Genomic DNA, 16,418 nt, shown 5'->3' on the forward strand with positions numbered 1-16,418 from the left:
TTCCTGAGGCTCAAATGACAGTATAACCATAAAGGAAAGTTAGGTTATTACTGAAGTTCAGTTATTACTGAAGCTCTCTAAGCTTCAATTTCCTAATGAAAAATGTAAATAATAGCAGCACCAACCTCCCTCACAGAGTGGTTATGCATATTTAATGTAGTATTGCATTTTGCATAACATTGAACATTTCAGCATTGTTCTCAAGTGCCTTCTAGTTCGTTTAACTATCAGAAGAACCTAACGTGGGAGGTTGTAATTAATCACCAGTTTACATATTAGAAGCGTTGCTAGGTGGTGCTGATGTTGCTGGTACCTGAAGAGTGAAAAAGGCGCCCTAACTTCCGGGGAGAACACCGTACGGGAGCGCTCGGAAGCAGGCGGTAGACGGAGAGGACAGGCAACGACTTGAGCCTCCAGGTCACGTCTGGATGAGCGGTCAATGTCTCCCTCAGGTGGATGAAGCAAAAAAAAGCAGCCGGTGGTCTGGACTGCGCGCGACCAGAGGGCACCGGGACGGACATCCCTGGCATTCCAGAGGTTGGAGTGGGACCCTCGAAGGCGTAAAGTGACGAAGTCCCGCGTTGCCGGCGACGCACCTGGGCTAGGTGTCGCGGCCCCGCCCACCTGAGGCTGCCTGACGCCGTTAACACACACCCCTTTCAGCGGTGGCTCTTCGGGACGCCTTCGAGTTCGGAGTAGGGTCCTGACCAGGCGACGGAGGCTTGTTTGCCCCAGGGCGGTGTAAGACCCGTGGTCCACACGGCGGGCCTCAGGGGTAACCCGGCAGCATCCCAGGCGCACGTGGAGCGGGAGACCCGCGGGCCACTAGAGCCTCGAGGGGGCGTGGCTTCCCCAGACTCGCCCATGGGGCGGGGCTCGTCCTAGGGGCCAATGGGATGCGCGTGCTTGGTGGGCAGGCTCCAGGCCTGGCATCCCGGTAGCCGCAGCTGTCTTTCCCGCACCCGTGCTCCCTCCTCCCGTAGCGGACCCCCTTAGCTCTCGGGAATCACCCCCGAGCAGCTGCGTCCTCCAGGTGGGTGAGTGAGCGCTTTGCTGCAAACGAGCTGTGGGGGTGCGCCTGGCCAGGGAGAAGGGGATCGCGGCCCCCTCCTACACGCCCCGGGAGAAAGTGGGCAGGAATCGGTGGGGAACGGAGGACCCACTTTGTCTTGCCTGCTTGTGTTTCTGTTTTGGTAGTAGAGAGGTATATTTGGGGGGTGTCTCATGTGGTGGGAGGGATCTGGTGAGGCTAAGGAGAGAAGATGGGTTGAAGAAGAGGGAAGGTGGGGCGTGGGAAGATTTGGAAGTTTCTTGTTGCCCTAGGTGAAGCGACTGCTTCAGGGAGCTTGGGGGGCTGCGACTCAGTTCTGCGGAGAGGTGAGAAGGGCTTCCTGCTCATAACTCACTTCCCTTTTAGAGGATTTGCTTCCTCTTCTACTGCTAGTTAAGTGAGAGGATCTTTGCCTCTTTCCAGAATCACTGCCATCCCTAGTGTCAGAGATATGGGGGAAGGGGTGGCCTTCTGGAGCGGAAAGGGGCCTTGATACCCAAATTCTTCCATTGTTGGGGCAGTGACCAGGGCCAGTCAACCCCCCAGTGTGTGTGTGTGTGTGTGTGTGTGTGTGTGTGTGTGTGTGTGTGTGTGTGTGCTTCCTTGCAGCTCTCCCTTTGGGTGAGGCTTCTGGGTATTGGCTTAGAGGTGGGTTTTTTTTGAGGGGGTCAGCAGAGCTGCTTTCCAATCAGCACATTCTCTTGTGCAGGCCTCATAATCCACTGCTGTATTCCTCTACCTGCTCTCAGCCATGGCCAGTGAAAACTCTCCTTTGCTGGCCTACCGCCTCCTGGGGGACGAGGGGGTTACCTTCCCTGCCAATGGGACTGGAGGGCCTGGAGGTGAATCTACCCGGAAGCTCTCTACCTTCCTGGGTGTGGTGGTGCCCACAGTCCTGTCCATGTTCAGTATAGTTGTCTTCCTGAGGATTGGTGAGTGGATGGGGGAGGAGCTTACTAGGGGGTACAGTGGGGAGCAGGGGTCTGGGATGAGGTTGTGGAAGGGCTGGAGGTAACTGAGGACCAGTGGGTGAGGGGTGGGTGTGGGGGTGTGGGGGTGTGAGCCACCTTTTGACCTGCTTTGCCACTCCTGTTCCAGGGTTCGTGGTGGGCCATGCTGGGCTGTTGCAGGCTTTGGCCATGCTCCTGGTTGCCTACTTCATCCTGGCGCTTACCGTCCTCTCTGTCTGTGCCATTGCCACCAATGGAGCTGTTCGGGGTGGCGGAGCCTACTGTATCCTCCAACATTGATGGACTGGGGTCTGGGCTCTTCCATCTTGTAGGGAGGAGGAAGGGCCCCTTCCTCTATCCCCTGGCGGGGGGCAGGGGGGAGTACGGCAAAAGGGAGGCAGGTTCTAATGAATATTTCAAAAGCAAGACGGTATGGGGAAAGAGACCAACATGGCTTTCTATTTTAGTGCCACTTTCTAGTCCACCAGGTGTCTTTCAGCTGTCATTTGGTTCTCCTAACAGTCTTGTCAATTAGATCGCATTCATTTTATGGAGGAGGAAACTAGAACTTAAGAGCATTAGGGACTTGTGTGAAGCCACATGATTTGGGAATGACTGTGCTGGGACACATTGCCTCTGATACCTCAGACTGGGGGGCCAGCTGCAGAGTGCTTTGTGCCAGGGCCCTTCCTCATGCTCCTTTCCCTTAACACTCACCCCCTGCTTCCACTTTTAGTCATGATCAGCCGGACCTTGGGGCCTGAAGTTGGAGGCAGTATTGGCCTCATGTTCTACCTGGCTAATGTCTGTGGCTGTGCTGTCTCCCTGTTGGGGCTGGTGGAGGCCGTGCTTGATGTCTTCGGGGCTGGTCTGTCTTCTCCCTGGTCATGGAAACTGTGGATTTGCAGGGTCTGGGATGCTGAGATTATGAGAAAGAGAGGCCCTCTCCAGGAGAGGAGCAAAGTGCTCCATTAGCTTGTCTTTCTCAAGCTTTTACCATGTGCCCAGCCATGCGTAGATGTCTGAGAGACTGTCCTGGGCCACAGTGAGCTTACCATCTAGTTTGGAGGATAAGTTAATAACCCTAAAATTGATAGCAAGATTGGTGGTACTCACCAGGCAGGGCTAGGATGCTGGGTTTCAGTTTAGTGAAGGAATATGGAAGATGGCCTTTCTGAGGACAGGTGGGCAAAAGCATGGGTATATTCCTGCTTTGTGTTATGGTTGGGGTTCCTTCTTGGGGGCTGGACTTCTAACTCTGTTCCTTCCTCTGCAGATTCCACAGCGTCTAGTGGGCTCCGAGTCCTGCCCCAGGGTTACGGCTGGAGTTTGCTTTATGGTTCCCTGCTGCTGGGACTGGTGGGTGGGGTCTGCACACTGGGGGCTGGCCTCTATGCCCGTGCCTCCTTCCTCACATTCCTTCTGGTCTCTGGTTCCCTGGCTTCGGTGTTGGTCAGCTTTGTTGCTGTGGGGCCCAGGGTCATCCAGTTGACCCCTCGGCCTGGCCCCAATGGCTCATCCCTGCCAACCCAGGTCGGCCACTTCACTGGCTTCAATAGCAGCACCCTGAAGGCCAACTTAGGTGGTAAGCTGGGCTCAGAGGTGCTGGGATTCTCAGGGAAAGGGGCAAGCACGTGTGGGGCTGCACCCTTAGAATTCCTCCGTGAGAACAGATGTCAGAGAGAATTGCAAGCAGGAGATCTGGACCTTGAAGTAGAGCATTTTAATTAAGATCTGTTCAGTATGTATTGGCTGCTGTGTCTCCAGTAGGGCCCAAGAGTTGACCGCAAGACAGTCACTGGCTTAGAGGAACTTGTTTAGTTGGAGAGATAAGATTACATTCAGGAAACAATTAAATACCATAATAGACTGAATGTGATTCAAGTAGACAAGAATCACAGAGGAGTTTTGAAGGGCCAGATGGAAATATAGGCCGGGGAGGGCGGGAGTAGGAGGAACTGGAGGTGGCCCAAGGTGGGGAGGGTAGGTGTCTTAGGAAAGAGTATGGATATGGCCTGGAGAGAGGAACAGAGTATACAGGAGAAGAAGGTGAAGAGCTGAGCCAGGTCCATTGGTGGGTCAGGGATGAGGTCTTGGTGAAGGTGGTGGGGGAAGAAGGGGGTTTGTGGACTATGAGGAGCAGGTGGCAGGGCCAAGATGTCTGGATCACTAGGAGGGATGTTGACACCCTCTCCTCCCTGAGAAAAATCCCTTTTCAGCTGGCTACGCCAAGGACTACACGACAGGGGCCATGATGACCTTTGCCAGCGTCTTTGCTGTCCTTTTTAATGGCTGCACGGGCATCATGGCTGGGGCCAACATGTCTGGTGAGAGTTCCTGCCTACCCCCTCTTGGGGGTGTGGGGCTGCCACCTTGTGTTCCTATCTGGTTGCTGAGGGCTCAGGTATGTAGGGGATGGTGGAGGGCTGACTTCTCTTCCTCTACTTCCCCCCCAACCAGGGGAACTAAAGGACCCCAGCCGGGCGATTCCTCTGGGCACCATTGTGGCTGTTGCCTACACCTTTTTGATCTACATCCTGCTTTTCTTCCTCTCTAGCTTCACCTGTGACAGGTGCCTGGGGAGGGGGTGAGCCTGGTCTTCTAAGGGGTGAGGGGATTGTTTGGACAATGTTGATGCATCTGGATCACCAAAGATCGGACAGGCTGGGGGGAAGTTACCCAAGTTGTTGGGGTACAGGGAAAATGAGAACTATTTCTCCCATGGGAGAGAGATAGAGCTGCTGCTACTGATGGGAGGGCTGGCTAAGTGGTGCTAGATAACCCACAGCCAGCCTTTGCCATGTGCCTGGTACTGTTGTAAGCACTTGGTTTGGGGCTGGGGAATGGTTTTCCATAAACAGTTGGTTCCTTGTGCTTATACTATTGGGAATATCTGTCACGTGATTAATTCCAAAACAGCCCAATGATAACCAATGAATGCCAAGTCTATCCCCCAGCACACTTGATCCATTACTGTGGTTCTTGAGAGAGGGGGCTGGATCAGTTGAGAATGCCCAGCTCTTAACCTCACACAATGTTGTTGTGAGTGCTGTTCTCACGAGGACCCCAAATGGCTGCATATTTATTTTCTGTGCCCTCCTATTTCCCTTCTTGTAGGGTCCTGCTGCAGGAGGATTATGGGTTCTTTCGTGCCATCAGCCTATGGCCCCCACTGGTGTTGATTGGTATCTATGCCACAGCTCTCTCAGCCTCCATGAGCTCCCTTATCGGTGCCTCCCGCATCCTCCACGCCCTGGCCCAGGACGACCTCTTTGGTATGCTGCCCCCTGCCTCCTTACCCAGCTCTGAGCATGTCCTCTGTGTCTGCCTCAGTCTGTGCTTTGCCCAGGCTGATGTGTCTGCTGCATTGCTGTTTGCACAGGAGTGATCTTAGCGCCAGCCAAGGTGGTGTCCCGAGGGGGAAACCCCTGGGGAGCCGTGCTCTATTCGTGGGGCCTAGTACAGGTAAGCCTTCCTTTTTAAATTGCCTTCCCCCTTACTCTAAGCCCCTCCTGGTTATGCCTGCAGGACCAGGAAGAGCTTAGGAGTGGGCTGGGAGATGGAAATGAAAAGGCAAGATATATTGGCATTTGATGGAGGTGGCCCAATGCCGAACCTCTGGGTTCTTGTCCAGCTGGTGCTCCTAGCTGGGAAGCTGAACACACTGGCTGCTGTGGTCACCGTTTTCTACTTGGTGGCCTATGCTGCCGTGGACCTGTCCTGTCTGAGCCTGGAGTGGGCATCGGCCCCCAACTTCCGGTGAGAGAATGACTGTGTCTCCCCAAAAAGAAGGAGGAATGGAAAAGACCAAGGGAGGTGAGGCTGGGAATGGAATGAAGTGGCCTGGTGTTCAGGGCTGGCCCTGAATGTCCTTCCTTCTCTCTGTCCCCCTGCAGCCCCACCTTCAGCCTGTTCTCCTGGCACACGTGCTTGCTGGGGGTAGCCTCCTGCCTGCTCATGATGTTTCTCATCAGCCCTGGGGCTGCTGGCGGCTCTCTACTACTCATGGGCCTGCTTGCTGCCCTGCTCACAGCTCGAGGTGGCCCCAGCAGCTGGGGCTATGTTAGCCAGGCCTTGCTTTTCCACCAGGTTGGGGGGCCGCAGAGGAGGGTGGGGAGGGGAGGAGGCGATCTGGGAAAACCCGCCTAGAGCTCCTGTCTGTGAGTTGTTGAATGTGGGTTGCCCACTGGAGCTCTTCCCTCCACCACCTCACCCTGTCTCCAGGTTCGTAAATACCTGCTTCGACTGGACGTGCGGAAGGAGCATGTGAAATTTTGGCGACCTCAGCTGCTGCTCCTGGTGGGGAACCCCCGGGGTGCCCTGCCTCTGCTTCGGTTGGCCAACCAGCTCAAGAAGGGAGGCCTCTATGTGCTGGGCCATGTCACCCTGGGAGACCTTGGTGAGTTGCCCTCCATTCCTCCTTTCCATCTCGGTCTCAGATATTCTTGGTGTTCTTTGTGTCCCAGAGGCCTCATGCTTCTTCCCAGCCAACCCTTCCAACCAGCACACAGCCCTGTCCAGATGTCTGTCTTTCTTTTTCTGTTTTCTTTTCTTTTTTTTTTTTTTTAAGAGAGAGAGAGAGAGACAGACAGACAGACAGGAAGGGAAAGAGATGAGAAGCATCAACTCTTTTTTTTTTTTTTTTTTTACAGAGGCAGAGATAGACAGGGACAGACAGACAGGAACGGAGAGAGATGAGAAGCATCAATCATCAGTTTCTCGTTGCGCGTTGCGACTTCTTAGTTGTTCATTGATTGCTTTCTCACATGTGCCTTGACCGTGGGCCTTCAGCAGACCGAGTAACCCCCAGCTGGAGCCAGCGACCTTGGGTCCAAGCTGGTGAGCTCTTTGCTCAAGCCAGATGAGCCCGCGCTCAAGCTGGCGACCTCGGGTCTCGAACCTGGGTCCTTCCGCATCCCAGTCCGACGCTCTATCCACTGCGCCACCACCTGGTCAGGCGAGAAGCATCAACTCTTTATCATGGCACCTTAGTTGTTCATTGATTGCTTTCTTATATGTGCCTTGATGGGGGAGGGGTGGAGCTCCAGCCAAGCCAGTGACCCCTTCAGCGACTTGTCTTAAAAAAAAATAGAAAAAGAAAGAAAGAGCCTGACCAGGTGGTTGTGCTATGGATAGAGTGTCGACCCAGGATGCAGAGGACCCAGGATCGAAACTTTGAGGTTGCAGGCTTGAGCCCAACGTCACTGGCTTGAAGCCCAAGGTCGCTGGCTTGAGCCTAAGGTCACTGGCTCGAGCAAGGGGTCACTGGCATGGCTGGAACCTGCCCCCCCTTCCCCCTCAAGGCACATATGAGAAGCAATCAATGAAGAACAACTAAGGTGCCACAATGAAGAGCTGATGATTCTCATCTTTCTCCCTTCCTGTCTGTTCCTCTCTCTCTCAAAAAAATAAATAAATAAAAGGAAAAGATTTTATTTACTGATTTTAGAGAGAGGAGAGAGAGGTGGGTTGTGGAGGAAGGAGTGGGAAGTACCAACTTGTAGTAGTTGCTTCTCATATGTGCCTTGACCAGGGCAAGCCCAGGGTTTCCAACCAGTGACCTCAGCATTCTAGGTTGGTGCTTATCCACTGCGTCACCACAGGTCAGGCTGCCAGACCCTTTTCTTCTGCTCACTTGTGATTTGGACCATAGGAGAAAGTGCATGAGTTTGGTCTACATTTGCTGCCTTCTTTTTCTACAGATTGCCTGCCCTCAGATCCTGTGCAGCCACAGTATGGGGCGTGGCTGAGCCTTGTGGACAGGGCCCAAGTGAAGGCCTTTGTGGACCTCACCCTCTCACCCTCTGTACGACAGGGAGCTCAGCATCTGCTGCGGATCTCAGGCCTTGGTGAGCCTTTTACAGTCTCCACTACCCTCCCCTCCACCACCCAAGAGAGTAAACCACAGATTGCAAACTCCAAAGGAACCCACAGTCTACTGCAGATAAGACATGGCATTCAAAGATAATAGTATGTGATCAGGGCCTGAAGAGATGCTTAAGGGCTAGAGATGGAATGACATTATTTTTTTTGATGCAAAAATAGGGGCACAGGCACTAACGAGCATATTGTATTTCTGGGGACAATGGAAGTATTATTTAAAGCTGGTGGCTGCCCCATCAAATCTATGGCAGATGGTTTCTAACCACCTGAGTTCAGAGAAAGGAAGACCACTATACACTTACGTGGCCAGCAAAGGTCTGTAACAAGATCTCAGTTGGGCCTTGGAAGGGATGAAGAAATAGGGAGTGGTGTAACATGGCTTCTGCAAAGATTCAAAGGGTGTGTGGGGCTGATGCTTTGGGGTAGAGCGGAAGATGCTCAGCTTGTGACTGTGTCTTAGTGCTGAGGCCTCTGGTCTTGCACCTCAGCTCCCTTCCAATCTGTGCTCAGCTGCCTCCTTTGCTCTTAAGCTCGGGACTGGTATCTGTCCCCTCTCTGAGTGCTTCTTTCTCCACCTAGAATCTGGCTAAAGATCAACTGTTGGACATTGCCCTGTTTGGTGTAAATCAGAACCCTGGCAAGTGCTCAGGAGGGGGTGTGACTAGTTTAATTGTCAGGATCGGCTAGAGTTCACACCTGCTGAAGTGTTTTTGGGATGTTATCAAGCATTAGACCCTGGAGCATCTGTGGGTCTGGTCTCATTTGTGGGGAAGCCTGTGCCAAGAGCCTACTAACTTCATGAAATTTATCCTGCAGAAAATGATTCAAATAAAAGGAGAAGGATTTCCTTTAAATAGTAATCCTCCTGGCAACCCATCTGTTTCAAAGAAAGGGTCTTAGGTCCTGGCCAGGTAGCTCAGTTGGTTAGAGCATGGTCTTGTAACACAAAGGTTGTGGGTTTGAACCCTGGTCAGGACATATATGGAACAGATTGATGTTTCTCTTTCTCTTTCTCTCCCTTCCTCTCTCCCTAAAATCAATACACAGCCCTGGTCAGATAGTTAGGTTGGTTAAAGCATCGTTCCAATATGAAAAGGTTGAAGGTTCAATTCCCAGTCAGGGCACATACACGAATGGATCAATATTTCTGTCTCTCTCTCTCAAATAAAAATAAATAAATAAATAATAAATAGCCTGACGTGTGTGGCGCAGTGGATGAAGCGTCGACTTAGAACGCTGAAGTCCCTGGTTTGAAGCCCTGGGCTTGCCTGGTCAAGGCACATATGGAAGTTGATGTTTCCTGTTCCTTCCCCGTCCTTCTCTCTGTCTCTGTCTCTCTCTTTCTCCCTCCTGCCTCTCTAAAATGAATAAAATTAAAAAAAAATAATAAATAAAAATAAAATCAATACATAAGTTGAAGAAAAAATTTTAAAAAATAGAAAAAAAGAAAGGTCTCAGAGTCTTTCTGTATAGTCAGCCCTCTTAAAGGGAGGAAGTTATCTGATTCCATATTGGGTATTCAAAAATTAAACACCAGGAGCTGTTGGAAGAGACTTGGAGCCACCTAAGGCTCAGAGAACGGGCTTAGGTGCTGAGTACATTGTGTTTACCTGCCACTCCAGTATCTACCAGTCGTGAACCTTTGGGCAGGTGACTTCACTGTTCTGTGCCTCAGTTTCCTTATATGTAAAAGGGAGTGAATAAATAGTCCCTCTGTAATAGCCTTGCTTCAAGCATCAATGAGTTAAGTAAAACACAAAGTACTTTCCACAGGACATGGCCCTGGTTAGCATGCAGATGTTAGCTGTCTCTTTTCCAGGAACCGTGCTTGGGATATGCCATCATTAGGGAAACAGATTGCACAGCCCCAGCACTGAGTTCTCCTCCTCCTCCAGCAGAGGCTGGGTGCTGTTTCCTTGGATATCGAGGCCATAAGCTTGACTAATTAGGAGTCTGGTCTGCTCAGTGTATTCAGACTCATCTCCTATCATGAAAAAAGTATTCTGGTAGAAGCTTGGAGTGAATACATTTATTGCCACCAAAAATGCTCATTAGTTAAAAGAATAACAAGGTGAACTTTGCCTATTTAAATGGGGAAGATTAGTCTTGGAAGTAAATCAAATAAATGCATGAGAAAGTATTTGGGAAAACTAAAAGTCATGTCAAACTCGCATAATGTTGTCCTAAGAGCCCAAGCACAGTGCAAACAAATGTCATACCTGATGTTGCCATCAGCATGTATGAATGGATGTGTGTATAGTGTGGTGTAAACTCAGCTGGTGAGTCTGATTCCTCTTGGTTACTTTCTACCTCCCCCTCTCTGCCCCCAGGTGGCATGAAGCCCAACACATTGGTTCTGGGTTTCTACGATGATGCTGTGCCCCAGGATCACTTCCTGACAGATCCTGCTTTCTCTGAGCCTGCTGATGGCACCCAGGAGGGCGGGTCCCCAGCCCTGAGTACCCTGTTCCCTCCACCCCGGGCTCCTGGGAGCCCACGGTCTCTAAGTCCCCAGGACTACGTGGCCACGATGGCTGATGCCCTCAAGATGAACAAGAATGTGGTTCTGGCACGGGCCTGCGGTGCCCTGCCCCCTGAGCGGCTGAGCCGGGGGTCCGGGGGCACCTCTCAGTTGCATCATGTGGATGTGTGGCCCCTCAACCTGCTGCGGCCTCGGGGTGGGCCTGGCTACGTGGATGTTTGCGGCCTCTTCCTGCTGCAGATGGCAACTATCTTAGGCATGGTGCCTGCTTGGCACAGTGCCCGGCTCCGGATCTTCTTGTGCCTGGGGCCTCAAGAGGCCCCTGGGGCAGCTGAGGAACGACTCCGGGCACTGCTGAGCCAGCTGAGGATCCGGGCTGAGGTGCAGGAGGTGGTGTGGGGTGATGGGGCTGGGTCCAGAGAGGCTGAGGAAGAGGAGGAAGGGGATTTTGTGAACGGCAGGCAGGGAGACTCCGATGCAGAGGCCCTGGCATGCAGCGCCAACGCCCTAGTTCGAGCCCAGCAGGGGCGTGGCAGAGGAGGGGGGCCTGGTGGGCCAGAGGGTAGGGATGGCGAGCAGGGGCCTGCCACAGCCCTCACCTTCCTGTACTTGCCACGGCCACCTGCTGATCCTGCTCGATATCCCCGCTACCTGGCGCTGCTGGAGATTCTGAGTCGAGATCTGGGCCCCACGCTGCTTATTCATGGTGTCACCCCTGTCACTTGCACTGATCTCTGATGCCCCATTCCTGAAGTAGATTGTCCAGGTCTGCAGCCCATCTTGATTATCTGATGAAGTGGGGAAGGGCCACTTCCTGCCTACCCTGCACCTGGACACAGAGCAGGGTGGAGGTATTAGGGGATCCTGGGCTAGGGCATCTCTAGATCTCTAGGAGAGGGGCGCTGGTGCACTAATGCAGGGCAGCTGTTCTTGCGCCGCCGCCAGGGGAGGGAATCTGCTGTGCCCCCTCCTTCCCGTCACCGGTGCCTTGATGGGGGCTGGGTCTCTGCTTGTGACTCTAGGCTACCTCAGTCTCCCCCTCACCTGACAGACTCACTGACCTCTGAGGTTGTGAAGTTTTTGTTCTGTTTTATTTTTCTAACTGCTGAATGTGAATAAAAGACCAAAACACTACAGGCTGGCTGAACACTGCTGGTGCGAGGGTAGGGTAGGTGGGACAGGAAAAGGGAGAGATCTATGGGGGAATGTGGGGAAAGGAATGGCCCAGTGGGGAGGAGACCACATGCAAGACTTGGGGCGCCAGCCTGGGGGGACTCGTGAAAATGGGAGTCTGTCCACATCACCCCAGCCTGGGGCTCCCGCAGAAAGCCCTGCCTGCTGGGCAGCAGGGGGCCGACTAAGGGGGGGGAGGAACGTGATTTAGGGCCTAGGGAGCCACGTGACTCTCCCCCAGGAATGTGCTGACGTCACCGGGGGCGTGGCCGTCCCCCAAATTGGGGAGGAAGAGGGGAAAAAAGCCAGAAAAAGTTTTTTTTCCTGGAGTCCCAAACGAGGTGTGTGGCGGAAGAAGGTTTCAAGGCCAGAGGCCCGGGGCTTCGTGGTCCCTGACCGCTCTCTCGAGTCCCCTGTTCCAGGCCATGTCGGGACCCACTTGGCTGCCTCCCAAGCAGCCAGAGCCTGCCAGAGCCTCTCAGGGCCGAGCTCTCCCCCGAGGCGTCCCGGGGCCGCCGCCAGCTCACGGAGCAGGTAAGGCAGCCCCAGTGCGGCGGAGGCCACCGGCTGGCAGGCGTCTGCATCCCGCCGATCCTGCGCCTGCCGCCCCTTTCCCGAAGCTGGGCTGGAACCAGCGGTCCCTGCTCTCTCGGTGGTCCTTCTTGCCTCCTGGCTCATTCTCGGACCCCAGGTGTGGGTAGGGGTGGGATGGAGGAAAGAGGAGAAGAGGGACCGAGAGGGCAGCCTCCACAAGTGTCACCCTTGTTGTCTTCCCCATATCCACCTTCGTTCTCTTTTCCCTCACCCCAGCACTCCAGTCCCATCCCAGGGTCAATTTTTGCCCGGTTCCATCAGAGCAGTGTTACCAGGCTCCGGGGGGAACGGAGGATCGGGGGCCAGCCTGGGTGGGGTGCCATGGAGCACCCCAGCGCTCACAGGTAAAATCTGGGGTTGAAGGGTGCATGGCACCCAGGGCAGGAGAGGAGGCCGTGTGATTGACATTCTCCTTGCTTTTGCTCTTATTCCCTAGGCACTCCCCCCAGACAGGGGGGGCCTGCGCCCAGGAAGTTTGGATGCTGAGATAGATTCCCTGACTAGCATGTTGGCTGAGCTGGATGGGGGTCGTGGTCATCCCCCACGGAGGCCTGACCGGCAGGTGACCCACCCCACCCCTCCCCTGCTCCTTGTCCTCTGCCCCCAGCCTGGTCCGTTCTCTGTTCACTCAGCCACTCCTGTCCCCTCATCCTCTGTGTAGTGATGCACACACCAACACTGAAGGAGCTGGGCCACCAGAGTAATGGGTTGTCAGCCACTCAAGGCTGGGTCCTTGGCAAAAACCACATGGGGTGGGAAAGGGTTTCCACAAGTGTGTGTCCTATAATAGGCCTGCTCAATCCTTTTGGTCTGCATTTCTCCCCAGGCTTATGAACCCCCTCAGCCCCCTACCTACCGCCCTGGATCAGGCTCCCTGAAGCCAAATGGAGGAGGTGTTCCCCCCCTGCTGCTCCCAGCATCCCCCTATGGGGGCCCTACTCCGGCCTCCTACGCTACAGCCTGCACTCCTGCTGGCCCTGCTTTTCCTGTGCAAGTGAAGGTAGCACAGCCAGTGAGAGGCTGTGGCCCCCCAAGGGGGGGGCCCTCTCAGGCCTCAGGGCCCCCACCAGGACCACACTTTCCTCTCCCAGGCCGAGGTGATGTCTGGGGGTCTGGCTATAGGAGCCACAGAGAGCCAGGGCTTGGGGGTAAAGAAGAGGCTGCTGGGGGCTGTAGCCCTGTAGGAGGAAGAGGAAGCGCTTACGGGCACCAGGTAAGCCCCAGGCACTGGGATTTGGAGACTGTCGGGTGGGGTGGGGTAGTGTTTTAAGGCCTGGTTTTCAGAGGTTTGTGGTGTCAGAGCTCTGGACCTCTCTACTGCCAGGGGTGTGAGGCAGGTCAGGAAATGTAGGAGGGAGGGCACTGGAGTGACACACTGGCTCCTCAAGGCATCTGGTCCAAGGGCATCCTTGGACCCTGGGCTGAGATGTTCTCCAATGAGCTTTCTGGGTAGAATTGCCTGGTCACTGTCAGATGTTTAATTTTATTTTATTATTTATTGTGACAGAGAGAGGGATAGATAGGGACAGACAGATAGGAAGGGGGAGAGATGAGAAGCATCAATTCTTTGTTGTGGCACCTTAGTTGTTCATTGATTGCTTTCTCATATGTGCCTTGACCGGGGCGCTACAGCAGACTGAGTGACCCCTTGCTTGCTCAAGCCAGCGACCTTGGGTCCAAGCTGGTGAGCCATGCTCAAACCAGATGAGCCTGTGCTCAAGCCAGCAACCTCGGGGTTTTGAACCTGGGTCCTCTGTGTCCCAGTCTGACACTCTATCCACTGCACCACTGCCTGGTCAGGCTATTTATTTATTTTTAAGTGAGAGGAGGGGAGATAGTGGGACAGAATCCTGCATGCACCCTGACCAGGATCCACCCAGCAACCCATCTGAGGCAGATGCTTGAATTAACTGAGATAATTTTAGCGCCTGAGGCTGAGGCTCAGACCCACAAGCTATGCTTAGTGCCCAGGGCTGAGACTCGAACCAGTCAAGCCACTGGCTGTGGGAAAGGAAGAGGGAGAGAAGGGAGAGAGGGAGGGAGAGAGAAACAGATGGTCCTTTCGTCTTGTGTGCCCTGACCAGGAATTGAACCTGGGACTTCCATATGCTGGGCCAATGCTCTATCCACTGATCATCCCACCAGGGCCCCCTCAGGTATTTTAACAGCATCAAAAACTACAGACATGCTGAATCCCTGATTCTCACCTCCCAGGTCCCTCTGAGCCAGCCTCCTGAGGAGGAGCTTGAGAGGCTGACCAAGAAGCTGGTGCATGACATGAGCCACCCGCCCAGTGGGGAGTACTTCGGTGAGCTGAAGGGTGGGTGGAAAGGGTGGGGGGCTGGAGAGTCAGAGGGTCAGCGGATCTGGCTTCCTGGCCTATGCAGGTTGACTCTGTCCCTCCCTGTCCCTCCCTGTCCCCAGGCCGGTGTGGGGGCTGTGGAGAAGATGTGGTTGGGGATGGGGCCGGGGTTGTGGCCCTGGACCGCGTCTTTCATGTTGGCTGCTTTGTGTGTTCTACATGCCGGTCCCAGCTTCGGGGCCAACATTTCTATGCCGTGGAGAGGAGGGCGTATTGTGAGAGCTGCTATGTGGTGAGTGGTTGGGACTGGGGGCTGGAGTCAGCAAGGAGGTGGGGGGCTTTTGTCCAAGGTGGAAACTAGATGTCCATGTCCCAAAGAGGAACAGGGCTCAAGGCTGGGGTAACTAAAACGGATACAAAAAAAGGGGGGAATTAGGTTGCTAAATACTGGCTGTTGGAGGGGAAGGACAACAGCCCCTTACAAATGTGAGGCATTATTTTAGAGTTAAGAGAGAGTGTTAAATTCCTACAATATACTGTAAGGCAGGTATTGAAGGAAAATTAAGCTCAGAGAGATTACATAAGTTGTCTGGGAAGCTGCAGTACTGAGATCTGCACTCAGATCTGTTCAAGGGCACCTTTCACTCCCACGCAGGGGACTACATAAACAGATGGGTGGGCTGGCAGGATGCCTGTAGGGCTGCTGTGGGTCTCCTCAGCCGCCAACCTTTTGGCCCTCCTTCCCAACAGGCCACTTTGGAGAAGTGTTCCACATGCTCTCAACCCATTCTGGACCGAATCCTTCGGGCTATGGGGAAGGCCTACCACCCTGGCTGCTTCACGTGTGTGGTGTGCCACCGTGGCCTTGATGGCATCCCTTTCACAGTGGATGCCACCAGCCAGATCCACTGCATTGAGGACTTCCACAGGTCAGGCTGGATCTCCCACCTTTGTCTCAGGATGTCTGCCTTTCCTATCTTTCTCCTTTCTTCTTCATGTCCCACCACAGTCTCTCCTGTTTCCCACCTTTGCCATGCCTTTTTCTCATTAACATCATTCTCTTCTCCAAGATCCATACCTCTGGCCTCTCCCCTTCTGTCCCACATCCCACCTTCTGTGGCTTCAGTGTTAGTCTCCTCCAACCCCAGGGCTTGACAAGCCCCTTGGATCTCTTCTACTCCAGGAAGTTTGCTCCACGGTGCTCAGTGTGTGGTGGGGCCATCATGCCCGAGCCAGGTCAGGAGGAGACAGTGAGAATTGTTGCTCTGGATCGCAGTTTTCACATTGGCTGTTACAAGTGCGAGGTCAGGGGGCCTGGGCAAGGGGAAACGTTCTTGGGGTCTGGGCTCACTTAGGGTGGTAGAACCCAGGGGTCTTGGACTGATGGAAAGCTGTTGCTTCTTTCCTAACAGGAGTGTGGGCTGCTACTCTCCTCTGAGGGTGAGTGTCAGGGCTGCTACCCGCTTGATGGACACATCTTGTGCAAGGCCTGCAGTGCCTGGCGCATCCAGGAGCTCTCAGCCACCGTCACCACTGACTGCTGAGTCTTCCCAGAAACTCCTGCTGCATTCTCCCTTCCCATCCACCACCTTCCCTGACATCTGTCTTTACAACTGTCACCAAATGCTGTCTCCTTTTCCTCCAATCATGAAATAATAATCTCTCAAGAGTTTACAAGACACTTTCAAGTCTGTTGTCTCATCTGATTCTCACAGCAGCCCAACAGAACACAACTATTGTGACTGTCCGCATTTTTAGCTGAGAAGTGACTTCCCAGACTGCATGGTTCCCAAGTGGCAGAACCTGGGTTTTCTTAGCCCTGGTCCATTTTTTTGCAACTCTTTTACTACAGTCGGTCCTCTGTATCTCTGGGTTCACTCAACTGATAGAAATTATTTGCAAAAAAGTTATTTTTTGCTAATGTGGACTATGTGCTTAGGCCTACTGGTTGTACCTGATACTGAACATGTAGACTTTTCCCCT

The 16,418-nt window shown here is 53.7% G+C and overlaps 2 protein-coding genes across 5 annotated transcripts; both read left to right on the forward strand.

Moving 5' to 3' along the window:
- Positions 1-326: 326 nt before the first annotated feature.
- On the forward strand, positions 327-11,500 carry SLC12A9 (solute carrier family 12 member 9). 4 transcript variants are annotated; one of them, XM_066382292.1, is made up of 15 exons: positions 327-537; positions 1,324-1,377; positions 1,761-1,983; positions 2,150-2,284; positions 2,738-2,869; positions 3,278-3,586; positions 4,221-4,328; positions 4,462-4,573; positions 5,119-5,276; positions 5,384-5,466; positions 5,636-5,760; positions 5,898-6,090; positions 6,226-6,400; positions 7,704-7,850; positions 10,215-11,500. In XM_066382292.1, the coding sequence occupies exons 3-15, from the start codon at positions 1,803-1,805 to the stop codon at positions 11,102-11,104; spliced, it is 2,748 nt and encodes a 915-aa protein (XP_066238389.1). In that variant the 5' UTR covers positions 327-537; positions 1,324-1,377; positions 1,761-1,802; the 3' UTR covers positions 11,105-11,500. The 4 variants fall into 4 exon arrangements, with proteins under 4 accessions (XP_066238389.1, XP_066238386.1, XP_066238387.1 ...); XM_066382289.1 differs by lacking the exon at positions 327-537 and adding an exon at positions 914-1,033; XM_066382291.1 differs by lacking the exon at positions 327-537 and adding an exon at positions 925-1,037.
- Positions 11,501-11,635: 135 nt separating this feature from the next.
- Positions 11,636-16,114, forward strand: TRIP6 (thyroid hormone receptor interactor 6). The gene is made up of 9 exons (XM_066382303.1): positions 11,636-12,073; positions 12,350-12,477; positions 12,570-12,695; positions 12,960-13,346; positions 14,348-14,441; positions 14,558-14,727; positions 15,186-15,364; positions 15,619-15,739; positions 15,848-16,114. The coding sequence occupies exons 1-9, from the start codon at positions 11,965-11,967 to the stop codon at positions 15,977-15,979; spliced, it is 1,446 nt and encodes a 481-aa protein (XP_066238400.1). The 5' UTR covers positions 11,636-11,964; the 3' UTR covers positions 15,980-16,114.
- Positions 16,115-16,418: the final 304 nt, after the last annotated feature.

The sequence above is a fragment of the Saccopteryx leptura genome, chromosome 4, assembly GCF_036850995.1.
Source record: "Saccopteryx leptura isolate mSacLep1 chromosome 4, mSacLep1_pri_phased_curated, whole genome shotgun sequence".
NCBI classification, from domain to species: Eukaryota; Metazoa; Chordata; class Mammalia; order Chiroptera; family Emballonuridae; genus Saccopteryx; species Saccopteryx leptura.